Raw genomic sequence first — 23078 nt, forward strand, 5'->3', positions numbered from 1 at the left:
TGCTTGTAAATTTGTTGAGCTTCATTTCATTTGATATAGCAGAGAGCTCATCACCCGCCGTAAATCTTAAACGAGAGCACTAACAATCATTCTCCAGCCGTTGCTCCATCCATAAATTAGCTAAATTAGGCACGAGTCACCAGTTGTGTCAATAAGTTTATTCTGTTGATCAGACTTCAAATCAGTCGATTTCGTGCTTGGATTCTAAAGATATTTTGTGGGTAGGGTTCAGAATTTTAAAAAGTTTTGCGAAAGGCATAATATGTATATTTTGAGATGGTTTTGGGCAATGTCATCACGGTTCTTACACAATTTCGACAGTCTAGGACAATTTCCATATTTTTTATTGGTTTTTTTACCAATAATAACACAATGTCAGAAAGCTTGCAATTATTTGACGGGTCTTTCATAGATATTTAGATGTTTTTTTTAATTCTGATTGAATTAGATTGATTCATCAATTTTTTCTTAAGCATTCTCAGCTGACTTACAGATATAATAAAACTCTGCCCACAAAATGAATCTCATGTGCAACTAACATTAACTTCAAATTTTAAATCAAACTGAACGGAACCAATTTAATAAAAAATAATCAAGTATGGTTTGCACACAAATTTAACTAAATTCAGATGATTTTAAAAACAATCAAAGTGCGTTAGACGACAGCAGAAACGAATAAATAATATATGTATTTTGCAATTTAATTTTTAATTTAAAATTTAAAATTTGACCATGTCTATTTATTTTTTTTTAATTCTTGTAACATTGTAACAATAAGAGTTGTATGTAATCGTATTTCTAAATTGTCGCTAGATGTTTTGGTCCTGTATTTGAATAGATGAATTAGTAATAATTAAAATTCATACCAATTTGTACTCTCTAAAACATTTTGTAGTATTCACAAGGGATTTTTGCTTTTTTCATAATGTAGTTTTAGATGGTATTAGGGTCTAGATAGACGGTTAAAAATGAAAATCAGTTTTGCTCAATAAATTTGCAAGCCTTTTTGTATATAAAAGAAGCTAAGAAAAATTGTCGATTGTTTGATAAATCTGTACCTTAGACATGGGTTTCCTTTAGTACTTTATACTATCGTTAGGCTAAAGAGCAACGTTTTCAGCCTAACCTAAGGCTGATATTGCATTATCAGGACTAAATGTTTGAGGTAAAATTGAATTGCAAGCTTTAAGCTTCTAAACAGGCATCAGCGCAGTAGTTGTGGTCGTTATCTGAAGGACTATAGCCGCGGTCAGACTTGGAATGCTTTCAGAATTACAACAAAGGGTTGGATGGGAAATTGCAACCGGCTCTTAGAGTAAGCACGCGGTTGAAACTAGCTCATATTTGTTCTAATATATGAACTTTCGAGCGTTATTATTCTCTCCTCCAGCGTACTAGCACGTTCAAAACCGTGCCGGCGGCGAAGGAAAAGTTTGCGGTGCTCGAAGCACCCTCTTTACGGTCAGCGACGAGCATATTTTCCGTGTTGTCACCCCTGTTGCTAAACGAGCTCAATATCCTGCGGGAAATTCTTCGAGGAGCTGCGAACTTGTGCGAAAGTGGCTGCTCAGGGGCTTCATTTTGCGCTAGAGACGGCGGGCGCGACGGCGTGCATGTCAAACACACGAGCGCGCGCGTCTGAAACCGAATCCACGGATGTGTAAACTGTCGAGAGCGAGCACACACTCGTTAATTCGACTCGGGTTGATGAAGCACCTACCTCCTCCCCCGCGTGTGCCGCTCTCGCGGAGGAGACCGGTAATTTGAAGAAGAGCCGGATTGTGCGGCCGAGTCACGTCGCGTGCTCTAATTTATTTAGGCCATTTGCGGCCGGATCGAGTGAACAAAGGCAATCATATTGCGCCGGCCACCATAATCCGATTCTCGCTTTGATCCGGGCAGCCAGTCCTCGGTTCAGTGCCCGCCGCGAGCTACGGCGCAGGCATTATTTACTCGGACACCACAGAGAGGATTTAAACTTTAATTAGAGCTGTACGCGCTCCGAGCAAAGTGACCGCTGCTGGAATCGGACATTGATGGAACGGCATAGTGCATTATTACCGCTGTTTTTGGTTTTCAGCTCCCTCGTGTCTTTCCCTCTGATGTGGCGTGGAAAAAGAACTCGCATAGCACAGTGAGAGGGAGAGAGAGAGAGCTGGTAAAAGGCAATTTACGCTTTGATCAGCTACACGCTGGGCGCTAAAAGGCTTTTCACCATCCTCGCCGTCCAATCCGCTTTAATTAGTTTTTATGGAATTTTTATTGGATTTCCTTCATTTTTAATATGAGCGGAGAGTATCTGTTTGTTACCCAAGCAAACCTTTTTCCTCGTTGATTAAAATGTTAGCTTCAGTACACAAGTTGGGAAACACGACGAATATTTTGCAACACCCAACAAAATCAAATTAATTAAACACGGTTTCACGCTTTCCAGTCAGTTCAATTTAAAGTTAACCTTTTCGCAGTAGAATTGTTCCGAATTTGGGATAACGCGGGGACAAAATACAAAATAATTTCGTGAGCCCATTCCACGAACGGAAAAGTAATGTTTGCGCAGTGCCACTTATCATATTTTTGCAAAAATGAAATATCCTCACTGCGAGCATGCATCAGGTCGAAATTTGAAATTAATAATTGTGCGTGTACATGTTGTACGCGTGCAAAAGGCCTTGATTATTATTCGCCAGCACTCGTTCTGCGGCTGGTTCAATTATTTCGCAGCGCATACATAAATATTTCTGGCTCGCACTGCACCGGCTGGCTCGTTTCTGCCTTTGCTCCCTTTTGAACCCTTTGTTTCGCCGAGCAACCCGCACAAAACGAGCGAATCGCTCCACAAACGCGATATCAGCTTGTCCGTGCAGCTCCGGTTTAGTATTTCACCGCGAGTCAACTCGCAATAAATAAACAAAAAGTGCGATTTGGAGCCAGCGAAAATGAAACAGTAAAGTAGCAATTCGTCAGATCGTAAATCCACCCGGGAAATGCCGTAAAATATAATAATTTTTCTCTCCCTCTGACTTTTCCGTGCATGATAATTTTCGCGAACAGTCCCGCTGCTGCAGTGCGTCTTTCCTTTCCACTAGCTGAGTTTCCTCCTTATTCTTCTGCCCGACGAATTTTAAGCTTCTGCCAGATTATCCGCTTTTTCTTCTTCTTCCTTACGGCAGAGGATTTTCTAGACGGTCGTTTGAACCGGGCTCATGAACCGCCATGCCAGTCTAATTTACGGAGCTCATTGTTGCGGCCCGATTCAATTTTGACACAATGAAAGACGCCGGATTTACTTGCAAGATCAGATTTCTAATACATTTTTTTTTTCATCTGGGAAAGCCGTTACTCAGTCAAATCAATTTTAATTCATATGCGAGTCTAGTGTAAAAAATACTAAGCGCTAGATTCACATTGAGATACGTGCCTGGTAGTAACTAACTACTTATATAAAATTTAATGTTTTTGTAGACGTTGCGGGGCATTAACAAAAGAAAACTAAGATCACACATTTTCTTGTATTATCATCGTTGTTGGATTAAAAATGCGAATCGCAGGCTGTCATTACAATTTATATTGACTATATGAAGCCGTGCATATATACATATTTTACAATGTATTATTTTTTGCTATGTCTATCCTTCCGTCGTGTACAGAACGTCTACAATGCGTATTACGAGGAAAAACGTGCAATACCCGATGTGCTGCCAACTGTAAAAAAATAATTCTGTTCTTGCAAAATTAGTATGAACTGATGTTTAATCTCAGGACTCTATATAAAATTAAAATAAATCATTTGAAAAAAATTAAGTACTTCTTTTGCGGGACTCTTAAGTATCAAAAAGAGAATTGCATTAAAAACCAATTCCCTTTTTAAATTGAATATAACAACCTAGCTCCAACTTTCAAAGGTTGGAAGCACAACGGGTATTGTACATTTGTCCACGTAATACACGATGTGGGCATCCCTTACGCGAAGGGAGGATGGACTATGAAAATTTCTGGTATTGCGCGTTTCCGCGTTTGGGACGTAACATATTTAAACGCGTATGCTCCTTACATCAGATAGTTTGTATCTTTTGAAAAGAACTGGACTTATGATAAAGTTTTTACTTTATTAAAAAGAGAGTCGTGATTTTTCTGTGAGTAGTATACAGCTAATTGTAATTTCACCACTGCTGGAAATTTATGCAAGAACTTCTTGCAACTTTCATGCCATCAAAATTTCACGAAATGAAAAATGTAAAGCAGCGAAAAAATGGTGGCATCACGGAACGAATCCGCAAATAAATAAAATTATCCCTTGCCCTTCGTTCAGGTTGTGCATATTAAATGTCTCTGGGCGTAGAAAAGGCTGGAAAAGCGAGCAGCGTAGCGCATTTCTCAGCCGCGATTTTCCCCTGGGACCCGAATGAGAAGGGTTAGTATTTTTTTCTTTTTGAGCGCGCGCGTCTTGTTTCAGAAATAAAAATGCTGCGCGCGGAATTTCACCACTTCGGATGCAATCCCGTTTTCATTTTTCAGCCGCTGACATTTGCTCTAGAAAATGGAAATTCATCACATTTGCTTTCTTATGTTGCAGACATACAAGAGTTTTACGAGCTTACGCTGCTCGACGACACCAAATCCATTCAACAGAAGACTGCAGAAACCATTCGCATCGCCAACAAATGGGAGGCGACGGACGGGCTCGGACAGCCCCCTTACGAGGTGAGTAGTGCCGCATCCCCTATCTCATTTGCATGCGGATCGCATTAACCCCCTTCGGATTTGGCTCAAGGTTGGAATCCTAAGCTTCTGGCATCGAGAGCGGGATTTATTTTTCGTGTTCCGAGATCCCGTTCCGCCGCGTTCTCGCGCCAATTTTGAGACTTTTATCCAAGTTTCGTAAGTGGCGCGAAGTTGGCGGCATCAACGTCAAGGAAAAGCTTTTAAGCGAAATGTAATTGGCCAAACCGAGCAGGTTGTTGCTTCTTGCGAAATAAGTTCGCCAGTGGAGAGGAGGCAAATAGCCTTATGATTTTCTCCCCCTAACTTTTTGCCCGCGTGCGAATGCAACTACATTTCCTGCTTCTCCGTCTGTTTTGCAAAACTTTTTTAATATGATTTTGCTGGCCGTTGACGCTTCCACTGCCAACAACAAGTTTTGTTTGTTTTTATCCCGAGAGCAGACCAAATGGGCAAATAATAAAGACAAGCCCACCCGGCACAGTGACGTTAAGTCAAAAGCTTTCTGTCGCACTTTCCTGATAATAAAACCTTTTTAATTAAAAGCGGATACATTGCCTCCGCCTTCGCATAATAAGACTTCCTCTTTGAGCCCTGACTTAACAATTTCGGACTAATTAAATTAGAGGCTCAAATTTATCGGTGCAGCGCTGAGATGAATTTTCATGCTTCAAAATAAATGTCGAACGGCGCCCAAGCCGACGGCAATTAAAAATGCCTTTCCGCCGAGCGAGGCGCCAAGCAAAGTCGAATCTGCGCTGTTTTCGCTATTATTTCTCTGTCGTGAAACTTTTCACTTGATAATCGGCTTGTGCTGGCCCAGGAAATGCATTATTAATGGCCCCAGGGTGTTATAATGTAGCACACACAGTTAGTCATTTAAATATTTATGCTGGGCGCGAATATCATTAGGCGAAATGCGTGCGGCCCTGAAGATTTGGTGGTGCGGGCGGCATATAAATAAAGTTGCAAAACTGCTCCTTGCCTCGAATGTCGACGGCTTTTTAATGCGATGAATAAATTAGGCCTTGTTGCGAACGAAACTCACCCTCTTTTTGTCTCTCTCGTCAAGCGGAGCGACTTTGTGCTTATTTCAATTGGAAATAAATGTCATCTGACAAGGCCAGAGAAGCTCGGCCATTGTTGCAGATATTTCGATTTCCACCGAGAATCTTCCTTAAATAGCTGCCCTAAATAGGCGACTCGTAACGATTTCGACCGGCACCGTGTTTTAATTCCCACTTCAAACGGATTGACAAGTTAGACAACCTGCTTTTCGCGCCGGCTGCGACGGTTGCATACCCGCAAATTCCATTTGCTTTTTTGCACTGCACTCGCCGGTGGAGCCAGAGGGGAAACTTATTCAGAGCAAAAAGTTTTTAACGGCTTTGAAAACGTCGAGCAACAACTTCTTCCCGCCGGAACATCGGTAGAAAATAAAAAAAACAGCTCGTTTCCCGTTTTTACGATCAAATTGCAGTGGGAAATGCGTGTTGAAATGTACCACGAGAGCAAAGAGCTTGCGTTTAGCTCGTTATTGAAAAACGGGAAACGACTAAGCAGCAGTTACCGTAAATATTTTACGATGGTGTTTAAACGTGCAACCGTGTTTTACGTCTACATCCAGAAAATTAAAACAGTTGACCTCAACTCGTTACTAGCGAGAAACTGGGACGTGTTGTGCCTCTGGAATTAATTTCCTCATTTAGAGTGATGATTCAGCACCTGAAAGTATAATAGAGTGGCAAAGAGCGAAAAACTGACTCTCTGCATAATCATCTTGCTGGGCTAATTAAAGGCGCGGTAGAGATAGAGATAGGCGGAATCCAGCCTCATTAACTAATGAATCCACTCATGAAACGAGCACACTTTTCCGGTTCGCGTAATGGCCTCTCCAATGACCCCCGTGAAGAGGCCCCTCATTCTCATCCATCGCGTCGAGCTCGTTGCGCGAGACGGGCGCGAATCAATTTGCACATCTCCGCCTTTCTCTCTCGTGCTCGCTGCTTTATCGCCTGACGGATGATTACCCGCGAAAATTGGTCTGGAAATTTTTAATCAAAACTTTGTCAGGTATGAATGCGAGATAAAGCACTCGCACCGTGCCCTCTGATAAAACACACTCACACCAGCACTTTGACAACTTGGGCTTCTGCGTATCGATCACGCAGAGAGACGGGCGCGTCGCTAATATAAATTGCAACTTTAAAAGTCACATAAAATTACGAATATTACGCCGTAAAAAGAGGCGATACGCAGTAGAATTTGTCTCACTCGGTTCGTTTCCATTGAGACAGATTTACCCCGCGGCTGGCACAGATATGAATCCCAACGACCGTCCTTCTGACCTTTTCATTTCTCTATAAGATAGCGGCTAGGTGCTAATTTTTTGCTCGTTTCTGCGGCTGCCCATGCCCACGCAACGTCTGGCTTATTGTTAACCGAACCCCAGCTGCGGGGATGTGACAACAAAGATCAACCCTGAGGGAGGCTGCGAATTTGTCTCTGATAAACTTGCTCAAAAACAGCTCCAACGCTGGAGCACGCGAAAATTGTTTATCAGTAGCCCCCAGGGGAATATGAAACTCTGTGTGCGTAGGCTTGCCAGCAAAACTTTTTACGTTCGCTGCTGCCTTTTTTTACTATATTTGTTCAATGGAAACTTCTCTCTGTTCCAAGTTCGGGCTTTTAAAGTATAGCAGTGACTTGCAAATTGAATAAAACTCCAACTTTACAGATCTTTTGTGACCTCTTTCCGCGTCTAAAAACCTCGCAACGGAATTTCTGAAATTTTTGCCAGAATTTACTAATCTTCAACCTTTTTAAACCATCTGACTCGCATTTTACGAAGCCGTTAAAGAGCATTCCAAATCGCGCCGAATATAAAATTTGCTGATTTTTTCTAATAGTCCAAACAGATAGGTAAATCCAGCCTCTCGCGTGGAATCACAACCTCGGATTAGGCCAGAAATATTATCATCGCCCTTAATGGTGCGGCGGGATTGCTCTCTTTATTATACTGCGTTGTGTACGTACTAACTAACAGGTGCATTTGCGGCTCTTAATGACGACTAGCCGCCGGTGGAGCTCTACCAGGAGTTTTCGCAGTGAAATTTGTCCTCGGTAAATTTGTGAAACAGACGCAATTATTACCTTCCGCCGCATGCACCTCTTTGATGGTGGACATTTTAATTCAATTACTAGCCAAGAGCGTTTGAATGTTTAAATTACGCACACGATTAGCTCTTCCCCAATTTATTTATTTATTAATTGATTTTTGGTAGCATGGGCTGGGCGTTTGCGCGATTAAGCTCAAACAGCAGACGGGCTAACAGACACCCCGTGAAACACAGGTCGTTTCAAATCATTACGCAACTCACAAACAAACAATTATTAAATATGAATTATTCTGCCAGAGCCATTCTGTAAGCGGGAGGAGCAAATATTTGCGAGAGCGTGTCTGAAAGTTACAGTAATTGCCAGCGAGAAACGCGATCTTTCTGCCAGAGGAGCTGTGCGTGCGCGAAATTAAACTCGTTACAGCTTACATATCATTTCATTAGCGACGCGCCGTTCCATCCAACGGGAGAGAAGAGCAAACTGCTGCGAAAAGCGGCTCCAGCCCCTCCGGTCTGTTTGCTCTCGACGTGGATGTAAACTATCAATAAACGTCCCTGCCGGCGGTCATCCGCAGAATATTTTGTGGCGTTCGCAAAGCCTTTAATGCCTTTTATAGGCAAATTATGGATCCAGATGCGTAACAAATGCCGCGTACCATGCTCGCCGGCTAAAATGGCCGCGAAGGACAGCCCGAATTTATGTGTCACGTTGAAAAGCGACTCGTTTGCTTGGCGAGCTGCCGTTATCGAAGCGCATTAACTTGATTGCTATCAAAGACAACTTTACGAGTGCGTTTTTCGCAAAAATCCCGAGCACTTTAATTGATTCGGACCGTGCCTTAATGGACTATATGGGCTTGTTTACATTGTCGGTTGATGATTAAATAGAAATAGTGCGTTCTACTGCCTCTCTTATTCACCGGACGGCTTTCAAATAGCCAATGTGTTTGGGTAGCAGCAAAGCTTTCAAGCTTTTAGCGCACAATCAAACGCTGGCCGTTTCCCCCTTTTACTTGGAAGATGTTTAGAAGAGATTCTTCCGTCCATATTTCGTTTATTCGAGTGAATTTGGCCGGCTGGAGCGCCTGTGCCAAGAAGAATGGCAGATCGTGCGGTGAACCCTATCGAATTTCTAGGAAACAATGGTGCTAAAATTTGCCCCGTCTCGACCCTGCATTCCGTTGCCAAGGAAAATATATGCTTGTCACGCTCTTTAATACGAGAAAGAAAAATCCCGTTCCGCTCCATTTTCCTTCGCCTTCCACCTGAGAGGACCGAACGGCCGGCTGCTGACGCTCTTTGTCATTGTACGGAGAGTAACCGCAAAAACGCAAACACGCGCGCCAAAAGTAGTGAAGTAACAGTCGAGCAGGTACGTACACATTATCTCGTTGTACGCGGCTGCTATTTTTTGCTCGTATTTCCATTTTACTGCCGCAGTTGGACGGCTTCCATTTTTTATATTTTTAATAAATTTCGGCGCGAGATAGAGAGAGAGAGAGAGAGAGCCTGCTTTTGCGCCGAAAGTGCTGAGCGAATGTGATTTAGCTCGCTGCAACATCTCATTCCTGCCTCCATCATAAAATAAACGCGCGCTTGCAACAACCGTCACATCGTTGAGCTTTTCCTCGCGGAACACATCGTGTGTAATTCGACGAACTTCTTCTTCTGCTCCTCGCTGCTTTTACGTCGGGCTGTCTTTGTTTCCGACTCCCCGGCGTATTTGTGTATCAAGACTGGCGTGAATTTGCAAGAGCTCCGCACAAAGTGGGTGTCACTCTGTTTGTCTCGTCTTTTTAATAAAAGCCGAAACTTTGCTCCCGCGCCGGCTGGAACAGGGCCGAAATTGGCTGCTCGGCACCTGTGCAGCCTCTTCCAAGGTGCGTGCCCTTCTCATAAAAGGGCAAAAACGCCGACGTGCCAGCTGCTGTCGCGAAAAATTATATTTTAGTATCCTATACACACGCAAGCAGACTCGATGTAACAATCGCGGGGGGAGGGGTGGAATTTTCCCTGAGCAAGCTCAAACTTTGCGGGTTTCGTTGAAATTCAATTTATTTGAGCTCCACCGAAATTTGAATTTTTGAAAACGAGGCTGCTGAAAATCTGAGGGCTATTGGGTGTGGAAAGACTTTAAACGAGGTTTCAACTCGTGGTTTCACCTCGTCCTATGCTAAGCAGAGAAGAGTATTTTGCTCAAGTGCGGAGCTTTAAAAACAAGGTTCTTGAAACATGTGGTTTGAAGAGCCGTGTGTTTCATTTGCTAATGATTAGCAGCTTGCTAGTCGGAAACATTTGAGCCAACCGCCTTGCAGAAAATTAAGCTGCGGAGCTTAGAAAATGCAAGGAATGACTTAAACAACAGCTCCACTCTTTTATCATTTTTGGCTTTCACCAATATTGCCTGGAAGCCTTTATTTCAGTCATTTTTCTCTCCAACCTGAAATTCACACAATGACGGTTTGTTGATTCTATTACGATCAAGATAAATATTTGTATTGAATTTCCAGTTTTTCAAATTCTCCCTGAACAGAACCTGCCAAAGCAATTTTGATTTCCATAATTGCGTATTCAAACAAAGCAGACCAATATTTGTTTAATGAGCTGGCTTTCAGTAAAGACAAACAACGAATTTTGCTGCTGTATGTTCGGTTATTTTATACAGCCCGGCTGGCCTGAGACGTTTTTATTTATTTCCCAGCACGGATCCGTTCCCTTCCGAGCAGGTGCATCCACTTCGCAGGTAGGCCGAAAGAAAGTTTTGGTGCGGGCTGCTCGCTTGATGTTTTCCTTCCTTTCGGTGTAATTGGATTTGCAGAGGGCGCGCATCACTGCCCGTCCGTCGGCGAGTTGTGTCGCGGTAATTGTGATCCTTTTTCTCGTCAGCCCACCTTGTGGGCACGACTCTGCAATTTGCTTCAATCTGATCGGAATCAGTCCTATGGTAAATGAGGGGCAGTCGGCGAAAAGAATACGCCGACGATCGGCCGAGCGGACGCTGCAATCAGTTGGAAAAGTTTGATTGCTCCTTAATTGGAAAGCGGACGTCGTAGAGAAGGTGAGTGGAATGAAGCGCTCTCGAAAAGGTAAACATTATTTACAGCCGCCCTTTTCTCGTGCGTGAGCTGTATAAAACTTGTCGACGAGTCGGCCAGGCAAAAACTTTTGATCGCCGAAATGACACTTGATTAAGGACGCATAAGTTTTGCTCTCATAGCGGCTGCTAACCTTATTAGAGTGATGGTGCCGCCGTCGTCCTTTTATTGGCAGAAATATCGGAAATCGCCGTGGTTGACCCGGCCCAAAGTTTGTTCGCCAACTTGCATTAATTAACGTTATAGACTGCGGTGGCAAGCGCGCTGTTATCATTTTCCCCGCAAGAAACTAATCAACCAAGTTTTTGGCGAAAACGACCCAGCAAAAAAGAAAACAGATGATCGTTTGGCTGCAGTTTTCGTCGGCAGAACAAAAAGTATCATCATCATCCACGGCAATTTATCTCCACGTCTTAACCAAATTTCTTCTCGATCCCCAGCAGCAGCAGCATCAGCCACGTGGAAGAAGAAGGGAAAATTTTCCCTCGTCGGCGTTCTTTCCGCCCGGCAATTATGACATTCTCTTTGGCTGCGTCATTGGAGTCCTCCGAAAGCATTAAGCGGCTATATTATTCGGTTCACAGTGGAAAATATAAAATTCCAGCAATTTGATAAAAAGCCTTCAAGGCAGTAAAAGTGCCCGAGTAATTGCTTTTTTATTCCGAGCCGCTGCGTTTGGCGCGATATTTCGAGCCAGACGCAAAACCGCACGGAAGCAAGGCATTTGTCAGACGGTTTGTTTGCTGCGAGCGCCTAATTATTTAGGCAACCCTCACAAGTCCCCTTTGGTCGCCGCATCGCTGCAGTCGCGCGGTCAGTGCGGCGCTGATCTGGAACAAAACTCGTGAAAAAAGAGCTAACGTCGAACGCCGGCGGCGGAACTTGCGCCAAAGTCACATGATCTCACAGCCTACTAGCGAAAAACGCTTGTGCTCATTTTTACCACCCATTCGCGCGGAATCGAACCGACGTAGCAAAAAGTCTCGCACACTTCGTGACGACTTGGTTGGGACTTTCCAGGGAAATTCGACCACCATGAGTTGCTCGGAATGAGGTGATAAGAGGGTGTATAAAAAAGGCTGGAGAGATTTGGCAAGTTGCTAGCGGTCGGCGTGAGTCGGTTCCAAGTTCCGTGTGTGAAAACTGTCAATGGATATTAAAAAAAACCTGCGTTAGTTTAGTTAAGTTCATGTGCGAATTTTTATTTATTAGGCTGTAATAAATAATATTGTTGCTATATGATTTATTTATCTGGATATGGCAATGTATGGGGCAAAATTGCGCTGTTGAACCATAATAAATACCAATTAATGTTATTTACAGGAGCGACATATTAAAATGTGTCAATATCTTATAGCCTAAATATTTATTTGTTCTTCGTATAATAATCACAAAGAATTATTCCAAGTTGTATTTAAAAGTCGTTTGATAGTTTTATTCAGAAAGAAACATATTTGGTTTACGACTTTTGTCTATATTTACTATTGTTAACGCTAAGTTTGCTTGAGCTTTAAAAGTATGGTTGAATTTATGAAGTAAAATAGCTGTTCAGATATTTCAGTGTCTTTTAAGAGGTAGAAATGGTTTTAAATAACGCACTCAGTGAATCTCGGAATTCTTTAAAAGCACATTTACTGAACCAGGAAACCAGTCATTTGAGATGTGGTGAAGTGTGCCTTAATGGAACGAGGCAGAGTAATCAGCGCAGTGGTATTTCGAAAAACAATGCCACTGCGCTCGTGCAAACCCCGCTCTTGGATGCAGAGTGCGCTACTGCCTTTTTGTGTATTTGCCCGGCTTCTTGGTATATATACACACAAACATATAAATTAAGCCCCGCACGCGCGCGCACACATTATTTCCCCAGGAGCCTAAAATAATAAAGAGATGCGTGGCGGCGGCGCCACACTGCTCAGTGAGCCGAGGTCCTTTTGCTGCTGACGAAAGTAAATAACGACAAGCTGTATGCAAATGAGAAGAATAACACGCGACTCGCAGACACCACCGTGTGTGCAAACACTCGCTCACCGCTCTTCAAGTATTTATCATGCCCCCGCACTAATTAACGCAAGATTTCTCGCGCACCAAGGGATTAAAAGGCGATTCTCGGCACCGTCGACGCCAGATAAAAGACCCTGGATTAAAAATCACTCAGTCTCCGCTCGCACTGCTCGCCCTGATCCACTTTTGACGTTGCAGTTTGTTCTCCAGCCCCGGCCGGCCTCTGCAAACGCAGTTGTTTTCCCCTAGCGAGTCAATAAAGCGATCTTTGGCTTTATTGCCGGCAAATCACCTTTGGGCTGCTCCGGCGCCTAATCGAATCCGCTCCTTTCACGTCCTCCAACGATCCACTAATTGTTGATTGTACGCGCTCGAGGATTTATGAAGCTTTTCTTCCCTCTCCTGTGGAAAAACAAATCTTGCCCGCTGATTTCCTCGCAAGCTGCCTTTTGATCAGACATCTTCCTCGGTCATTAGCAGCATTTTAGCTCCCCATCAGCTATCACAGGCCAGGCGACTGCAATGTAATTCATCCGTCTGAAAAGTCATCCGAGAAGCGGTGACACGGGGCGAAGTGCAGCCATAAGCCGGGGACGTGCTGGTGTTGTATGTGTCGTCAAGTTGGCAACAAATTAATCTCGTTTATGTGGCCGGAGCCGACTTGTTGATTTCTGTCGCTGTCATTTCACCCCGACTGGCCTCCCTTGACCCACCCACCCGCCCTTTTGCTCCGGCAATGCTGCGCGTCCCGTCCCGTTCGTTAAAACTTGATGTGGGTTTAATTACTGCGCGCGCTGTCTTCCAGACGAGAAGAGCTGGAAAATGTGCTTATGAAGCGCTCGGATGCATCTCATTATGCAAAACTGTGTGATCAATTCTTGTAGCAGGGATTAGACTCAACGAATCAACCCTTTGCTCGGGTGCAAATTACACTGCAGACGTCAACGCAGTAATTGCATTTGCCGTGCTTCTCTCATTCGACGACTGCAACGATCAAAAGCTTTCAAATCGAACGCACGGAGCTCGCGTTAAATCCAAATGGAAACTTGACGCAAATGTGAATAAACGCATGGAAGGAGGCATTGTGAAGTTTTAATTGAGGTCGAAGTTAACGAATGTGCAGTCGAAGAGATTGATTTGTTGGCGACCGCAGATCATCGCCGACGCTGCATATAATAATCCATCACGCGCATCGCATCGTCAATCTAAATTGCTTTTCTTGTCCCCGTGCGGCACTTTCCATCCATAAAGTTGGTTGTGTTTGTGGATGTCACGCGGGAGAGATATGTTGCATGGCGACGTGGATAAGCTCGATTTATTACCGTGCAGCCAATTTTTAATAACATGCCGCAGAGCTCGCCGACCGCACAGTTGCACAAACTTTTCTCAATGGAGCCTTTACTCAGCGTAATGGTTCTCAATGCCTCGGTAATGACTGCCCATACAGCGTTATAAATGAAATCCGATCCGTGGCGGCAGTAACAAAGATATATGTTTTTGCAGGCAAGGTTCATATTTATTGATTAGACTCTCCAACATTTGCTAAGTCTCTCAGCCCCCTTTGACATGCGAGCATTTTTTTTCAGCTGACGTGATCCTCGGCGCTGATTTTCCAAGCCAACGAGACATGTGCTCGCGATGAAAGGCTCTTGATTTTTGTCACACACGCCCCGTACGTGTTCTGTAATTAAGTAAATTCCCTTTCTTTTGATCTCGCCGACACCGGTCTATTTCACCAAAGTATATGGAGGGCGAAAGTGAGGAGAGTGAACGGGCGGACCACGGTTTTTTCGGTCCACTCGACGCAAGGTAAACAAAATGCTGCTTTAATTTACTCCGCTGGCACAAGTGGGTGCGTCGAATGGGAAATCTCCGGGACAAAAGCGTTGAGGTCTGCTCTGACCCGTTTTGAAAAGGCTATTCCAGGGGCGTAGCTAGAACGAGGAAGAGAAAAGAGCCTTTGGTGCCGTGACAATCAAGAAACCTTATATTTCAACCTCGAAGCTGCGCATATATGGTGCATTCAAGGGATGGTCAAAGCTATGCTTTGTGGAAAATTTCTAAAGCCCATACATTCTGTGCTAACCACGAGTAAAATGTAAAAAAAATGAATTTTTACGCGTGAGATGACTAGAAAATTGAAGCAAAACACGTTCAAAGTCTTTTAGTTTGCCTCTCAAAAATGTATTTTAAATTTATTTCATTGACACCATGAAATATAACGGAATCATATTGGCCTTGTCTGAATCTGAACGTTGGTAAAATTGAGGCTTTAATGGATTCGTTTGTAACCGGTATAATAACAATGAAAAAAGTCAATAGTTTTTCCTTAGGGGTTCAAATGAAAATTACTTGAACAAATCTGGTTGGCAAGCCTTTTACAAATTGCAAGTGTCACCACTAGGCCATTTGACCCTCTCTGCCTGTTTCCCCCGCCTATATCCATCCAGAGGCCTAGAGTATTGAAATGAAGCGCGGCGGAAAAGACAATATCGCTGCTCAGAATAATCACACGGAAATAAAAAGCGGGCGTAAAATGAATACTGCGGGCTGTAAAATGAAAAAAATAATAATAAAAGCGCGCTGCCGGGAGAACAGATGTTAGTGAACTTCTTTTCGTCCTTCACGCACACAACATTTCTCATGCGTTTGCTGTCAGTGCGAGCGATCGATGAGTTATGCAGCCCGATGCCCGATTTCGCACATATTTAATTTTCGCCTGGCTGATGAAGGGTAGGCGGGCGTCAGGCATATAAACGGAATCGCGCAATGGGTTCTTTGCGAACGTAGTGGAACGCCGCGGCGCCGGATGGCGCCAGCTGCTCCGTCTCCAACCCTTTCCGTGGCCTAAACCCCGCGTCTTGCATAATGTGTGCCGGCCGGCCCCAATCGATTATCGGACATAAAGAATCGTCTTTTTATCATTCCAACGGGTCGTTTCCTCACGCCTGATAAAACCTTTTGTGTCCATTTTTTCCTGCACAGCGTGGAATGAGTTTCAGTTTCAATTTGCGATGCAACTCGTTCTCCAACTTTCGCCACTCAATTAGCTGCAACATGCACACGTCGTTGTCAGACGAAAGTGCCATTGGCCATTCATTTGCATTTACCATGCTCTAGTTACCTGAGGTGTGGTAATTATTCACTTGTCTCTCTTCCTTTTTCATTCATGTTAGTTCCGCGCCACTCGAGCTCGAGTTCAATTAATCATTTCCGAGCTGGAAGCAACTCGGTACTTTATGCCGTTCTTTGTGAAGAGGAAATAAGACACGAGCTGCTGTTGTGCTTGAATTTATTATCCCACGGAACAGTAAATTATAATTAATTGCCTTGAAATGGACGAGTAAATGACAATTTTGAAATCTTCATCTCACCGCATCTTGCATATAACAATGGATTAATTTTCCCTGCGACGTTTTACTTGATGAAATAGTAATATGAACCGAGTCGTCAATGTAATTGACGGCGAAATCTATCTAGAATCTACTATAAATGTGCAATAGCTAAGAAAATTGAAGAGAGATGCCCTCATTTCTGACAAAACTTTAGAAATGTGACAAATAAATATGATTTTAAAAAAATCAACAAGAAATCATAGCTACAAAAATTAAAATCAAATTATATTATTCCAATCAGTGCGTTTTCATCGATTCTAAAATTATGAGTAATTGTCTAGACATCAGGAAGTTGATTGAATCAACATTTTTCCAATTTTCATACCCTTCCGGAGATATTGCAAGAAAAATTGTATAGTTTAGCAGAAGTTATAGGTGAAAGTTTCTCCCAGAAAACTAGCGCAGAACATCGCCTGTGGGCTGCAAATAACAATCAAACAAGGGAGCTACTTTCACACATGTTTTCACTTGAGGACGGAGCCTGCGGCCTTAGAACAAAAGCGTTAAACTTGGCCCAATTGTTCTTAGGAAGTGACTCCGGCTCCATTGGGACGAACTCTGCTTTCGTCAGGCAAACTCGCTGCGAATCAAGTTACCTCACTGCCTACTTTCTTTCCGCCTTATTATGTCCCACCACGTCGCAAAAGTTTCCAGCTCGTTCACCTTGCAAATTTGTTTGACTTTTGCTTGTTGCAGGGCATAGGCTTGTTGCCCCTCAGCCGGGCCCTCTACGACCTGGAACACAGAGCCATCAGCTCCGACGAAGTCGCCCTCACTTACCCGCCACCGGTGAGTACATAACGCAGCCCTTTAATTAATGTCTCTACCAGAGACCTAGCGTTGATATTGTTGGGTAAATACGCCAAACACCACTCTAATTCGGAAGATCACAGAGCTCGCAATATTATAATTGCCGTAATTTGCGCGCAGAAACGGAACCTCTAGTGGCGTACGCTGTAATTTATTAATTTCCGAGTTCAAAGACAATAGAGGTGATTCCAACAACTTCTTCAATTACTTAGACACTCGTATTGCTGTTTTATGGATGTGTAATTGTTCTTTGAAATTGTGTCTGTAATTAATTCGTAACAATCTATTCCTGGAAGAATAAAATTGGCCCAAATATTTACCAGGGTGAAAACCACCGGAATTTTCCCGAATTAAATCGTAAATTTCAAAGGAAGAGAAAATTTCTCCTCCTCATTGTCAGTCGTCCAAATTCTTTTGATCAATCGGGTCATTATTTCCAATCTAGTTATGTCGTGTCCGTTCTGGTTAACTATAGGCCATCAAATGAAAAAATAATGAATAAATATAAATAATGTTTTCTCCGTTTATGCAACGTCTCGACACATAGGTCGCGCAGGTTGCATAATTTTAAAACTTTTCTCGCCTCTAGTTCAGATTCAAAATAACCTGCAAAGCACTTCAGAGCCATTCGTTTTATCTCGTTTTGTCGTTTTTAATAAACTTCACCCGATTTTATTCCGCAAGGGACGCGTACAAAAAATTCAAAATGTTGTCATTGTACATATTATGTGTGCGCTTTTCATACCGCAGGCATATTTCCGTAATTTATTACACGAATTTGAAAGGATAGAAGAGAGCCGGGAAAATCGTTGTGGCATTTTTGGCCGAGAGCATTCCATTTTTCATACGCACATACATTTTGCGGGTCGTTGCTCGCGGCACACAGCGGCGCGCGGGAATGGCTTTTTGAAATGCAATGAACCTCGACCGGAGCGTTTGCATCGCACAGTTTGCCCCTTTTGGCGCGTGATGAATTGCCACCATCAATCCAGGCCCGAACACAATTTGCATCTCACACGTGACGCGCGACGCCGCCACCGCCGCGTGCCTCTGGTGACTTGTATTTCATTTCATGGCCGCGCGTGCTGCGTACGTCCGTGCACGGCCCCCGGGTTTGGAGCCGTGTCTGCCTGCAGCCCCTTTTCGTTGACGCTTAATTGCCTGTGCAGCCGCTCAATGAGCTATGAACGCGTTATCTCTCTCGTGCGACCGTCGTCGCCCACCTTTGCAAAAATTCACCGCGAAAATTGAGATTTATGGAACAGCCACCTCCATTGCCGCTAGTTTCAGCCCCCATTTATCACGAACTATACACAGTGAATAAAGCAAATAATGAAAATATTTGCTGGCCAAAACTTTTCCGCCGCCCCAAATGGAGCTCTCCAAACAAGAGGGGCTCGGCGTGATTAAGTGCTGTGTACTCTCGCAACGCGCTGGAAATAATAATGAACTGTGCCCGATGGCATTCACTATTTTACCACCACACATTGCTCTGCTTTCATTGATATCGGCGACAAAGGGAAAGGTACACGCGCGGAGTAAAAACAATTATTCAATATCCCTGAATGTAATTGTATTTTAATATTATTTGTTGTAATTTGAAAGCTTTTATTGAATTGTGTGTCAGGGGAAAGCGGCGGCACCGCGGGAAAGGCCTACCCTGACAAATTGCTCATAATTCGTTTCCTGTATAGCCGAATTCATTATATGATACATACAAATATTTTGTTTTGACGTATTTTTCACATTTAATTAATAACAATAAATAAAATCATGTTTTAATTGCTTTGGAATCAAATTCCTGAGAGATGCCATGCCGAAAAAATTTTACTTATTCAAGTTACATTGAATTAAAAACTATTTTCATTTTCCAACGAGTGACAAATTCGATGGAAATAAATGCCATTTTATTTCGTTGTGACTTATGACAGTCAAGTACATTTATTTCGAAAAGAAGATTAATCATTTTTTAAGAAAAAAATCTGTGCCCCTCGCTTGGCTGATGAGACCTGGAATAAGCCAAAATTTAGATACCCAAAAGAGAATAATAGCAAATCTTGGAAATTGTTAAATATAAACAACTCTTTGATGTACACATTAAAATGTGGGGTAAACTTTGATCCGTTACAAATATTAAACTATCGCTGTATCAACTACATAAAATTAGATACTTTTCATACAATTAATAGCGTTGTGAACTTTCTTTTTTCCTCTTTTCCATACTTTCCGGGTTATAGGTGAATCTTTTTAGTCCCAACAACATGAAATTTCGGAAATGTCTACTCACTCCTCTTGGCAGTTTTTATCAGCGTATTTTTGCGTTCAATTTACTCGCGACGCCACAAGGATGGTTTAGTTCGCGCTGAGCGTCAACCCAATTGAAAATGCGGTAGCAAAAAACGGGCCCGGAGCCTTTTTCGCCGGGGTTAATATAGCTGCAGGCGCGGGCTATGGTGTTTTTATCAAACGCGAAGGACGGCGTGACAAGAAGAGTGAAATGAGGCGGTTTGTGCATGCGAAAAGTGTGCGTGCGGAGCCACAAATCGGTTAGCGAGCAGCGACACCGCGCGGGCAGCCCAGTCTATTTCGCAATTAGGTGACTCGGTGTGAAGCGGCCTATTTTTAGCGAGGGGCCGCCGCTCCGCAGCCGCGGAGAGAGGGTGGCACCGCGCGGACCAAAACAAAAAACGGCGTGCGAGCGGATTTCGCGAGCGTCAAATAAAAGCGTCTTTGTTTCGTCGCATGGGTTTTCCTGGACTTAAGTCGAGCGCTAAAAGTGGCCAAGGTCGCGCATCCTGACGATTGGATGCTGCTATTCTTGGTCGAGAGACTCTTTGATTCAGACCAGCAACAGAAGAATGGTGCTTTTGATCCCTGCGCATGATGGAGTGCAGAGGACCATCCAAAACTTACTTGCTCTGCTCGTGCGTTGCAAAGTATATGCTTCTAACTGAGTGGCACTTCCGTCTAAGTAGTGTTTCTGGGAAGAGAAGCCATTTGACGATTGAAATATGTTTTAACAAATATATGAGCAAAGAAACAGTTTGCTCTCAAAGGAGCTTTACCTTCGCCCCTTTAAAGTTTATATAACAAGCTTTGAAAGGATCCAAAATTATTTGCCCAATATTCAGCAAGAACCCTCATGAAATGTATCTTTGAACCTATTCAAAATGTTCGGAATATTTGTGCTTTAAATTGGTTCATGAACTTCTTTAGTTAAGAAACTAAATATTAACCAACAGCTTTATTCCATGTTCTATTTAATATAGGATTGGTGAACCCAGTGGAAAAAGCTGAATAGGGAAAATACATCAAGTGCTCCAAGATGGAAAAACTTAAAGCATTTTGCTACCCTTAATTAAAGAATTTGAAACTAATTCGATAGAAACTATTTACTCGCTTACGTTAGTTTCTGAGATTCCATGAGTTTGCAATTGAAATGTTTGGGAAAGCGTAAGAATCTCAGGACCACTGCTAATATTCGTTGTAAAATATGTTCATCTTTAACAATCAGAATTTATTTTCTGTGTGACTAACACGAGTGACAACTCTCGTATCCTTTCTCTGTAGGACAATTAACATTATCAATTCAAAGCCACGGCTATATGTTGGTGGAAAAAAATGCTCGTTGCCGCATTACAAAGCGTTGGGGCTGCACGCAAGAAGCGAGCAATGGATTCTCGTAAGCTCGTGTTCTTCCCCCCAGAACTGACTCACTCGCAGTCAAGTACGAGCTACGTGCCACAGCCACTAAATTTTGTGCAAAAACTACTCCGCCTCTCTCTCTCTCTCTCTCTCTCTCTCTCTCTCTCTCTCTCTCTCTCTCTCTCTCTCTCTCTCTCTCTCTCTCTCTCTCTCTCTCTCTGCTTTTACGAGTCCGTGATAAAACCCGCCACACTCCAATTTGCCGCTGGAAGTGTGCATCGCCAGTGCTGCGCGAAACCGCCAACGACACGAAAACAAAGCAGGCTGTGTAGAAAAGTACAAAGAATGCGAGCAAGGTTTAAATCGACACCCTCATCTTTCTGCGTCCGAGGTGGAAAGACAAGTGTCATCCGATCCGCGTCAAAAAGCGCTGATCCTGCTGTTCGCTCGACGGCTCGTTTGGCATCGAGGTGCGAACATTCCTCTCTCACGCGTGCCTCTTGCTCTGCTCCATCTCGTGCTCACGAAATCTCTTTGATCATCTGCTGTGCAAAGTCTCTCGTGTAATTGCCGCTCCCTTGTCTCTGGGTTGCGTGCGCGTCTCCGACTCGCGCAGGCAGGACGCAATTGCTACCGCGCCGCCCTTCGCGAGCTCTCGCATTTGGATGCAAAGTGCTCCATTTTTGCTGTTAGGGATGCAAATCTCGTTTTTGCGCACCACTCCCCGGCGCGGTAATTTATCGCCCGCATTACACGAAAAGCAGCTTAATTATCGCTCCTGCAACTTTGTTTATGAACACGCCTGCGAGACTTTTACCGACTTTGTTGGCCGTTATGCCAACTTTTAAGGGCGTTGCAAAATAACTTACTTGCAGAGTAAAGTTACAACTTGAAATTCCAGCGCTTCATTTTCCACTTCCATGTGTGGCATTCACCATTCACAACAACACAAAGCTGATATTTCCAAGTAGCAGCTGTAAATTAATCTAGTGTAAAAATACTTTTAAGGAAAAAAAGAAAGTACACAACTTTATCCTTTTAATTTAAGAAAAACTGGAATGGCTTTGCTCTCTGTGGAACATTCACTCTGGACAGTTAGCAAATATTGTGAACATTCTATGGGGAAAATTTAATAACACGTTCCCGTACTGTACAGTAGCTGTGTCGGCCCCGCAGGCCTCTTCAGCAGCACTATACCTCCAATACCTCCAAAACAAAATTCATAACCGCAGTATTAGCTGCAGAGAAATCTGGATCAGCGATTCGGCTTTGCTCATTGAGTACAGCCAAACGCTTTTTACGCATTTCTCAAAATTCACTGATTGTTGACTGAAGTCTTTGTCTAGAGTGTATCATGTTGGACACACCGGTTCTCGTTAGATCACCGAAGTTAAGCAACATTGAGTGCAGTCAGTAGGTGAATGGGTGACCGTCTGCATGCCGGCTTCATAACTCTAGGCTGACTCGCTACTTGCTGGTTTGCACCTTTGCAGCATGCGTGATTATAGGACGAATGTCTAGCGTTTCAATGCAGTCCTCGGTGCGGAGGCAAGTGGCCCTTCAGTGGGCTGGGTCCCTGTGCTATCTGTGTTATCCGTTCGCGGTGTTATTGGCACCCGGGTGTCAGCATTCGTGCTAGTGCAGTGCGCGCCCTTCCCGGTCCTCGGACAGGGATAAAAAGAGCAAAAAAAGTATCAAACGATTATATGAAGTTAATTTTGTAATCATTTTATGGTTTTACCGTGTCTGACAGCTGCAGTTTACGCCATAAGCAAAGTGCACTAGCTGCTGTTTTTACGGCTTTAAGCTTGTCAGCACTATAGTTTTATTGACGTTTTGTATTAACAAGGCAGAAACCTTCCAACGTCGATAGCAACCTGGAGGAAAATCGATCAAGATTCTAACTTCCCCAATATAATCAATTCGCTTGTGTGCCGAGTGATGCTTTCGACGAGCCCGCCCAGAATTTCAATCGGCGCTACGCGAAATAATTGCGCTCAGTGCGAGGGGCATTCTGCGGATATCGACGAGAGCAGTTAGTGGGTTTCCTTCCTCCGCGCCGTACGGCGTCATTAAGGGCTGCGAAGCGGCACAGCATATTCAACAGGCGCCACTGGCTGCCTGCCCCTTGTACTCAGACTTCGCCGCACGACTCCTTGCCGAGTCAGTCTAATTGAATCCTCCGCATTTGTAGTGAGATTAGCTGGCTAGCCGTGCCCATTTCCACCGCCGAGTGCACTTCCTGTCGCGCCAGCCCGCCCACGCGTCTCGTGCAAACGAGCCCATCAATCAAT

The 23078-nt window shown here is 43.7% G+C and overlaps 1 protein-coding gene across 9 annotated transcripts in view; it reads left to right on the top strand.

Moving 5' to 3' along the window:
• The window catches only part of dlg1 (discs large 1), an 84720-nt gene that overhangs the window by 27571 nt on the left and 34071 nt on the right, over positions 1-23078 (top strand). For 7 of the 9 annotated variants that reach the window (XM_065497870.1, XM_065497871.1, XM_065497864.1 and 4 more), the window contains 2 exons: positions 4574-4701; positions 17026-17118. In XM_065497870.1, coding sequence (XP_065353942.1) covers positions 4574-4701; positions 17026-17118 — 221 coding nt within the window. Of the gene's footprint in view, positions 1-4573; positions 4702-17025; positions 17119-18496; positions 18665-23078 lie in introns of those variants that run through there. The other 2 variants (XM_065497872.1, XM_065497873.1) reach the window with 2 other exon arrangements.

Source organism: Cloeon dipterum, chromosome 1, assembly GCF_949628265.1.
Source record: "Cloeon dipterum chromosome 1, ieCloDipt1.1, whole genome shotgun sequence".
Lineage (NCBI taxonomy): Eukaryota > Metazoa > Arthropoda > Insecta > Ephemeroptera > Baetidae > Cloeon > Cloeon dipterum.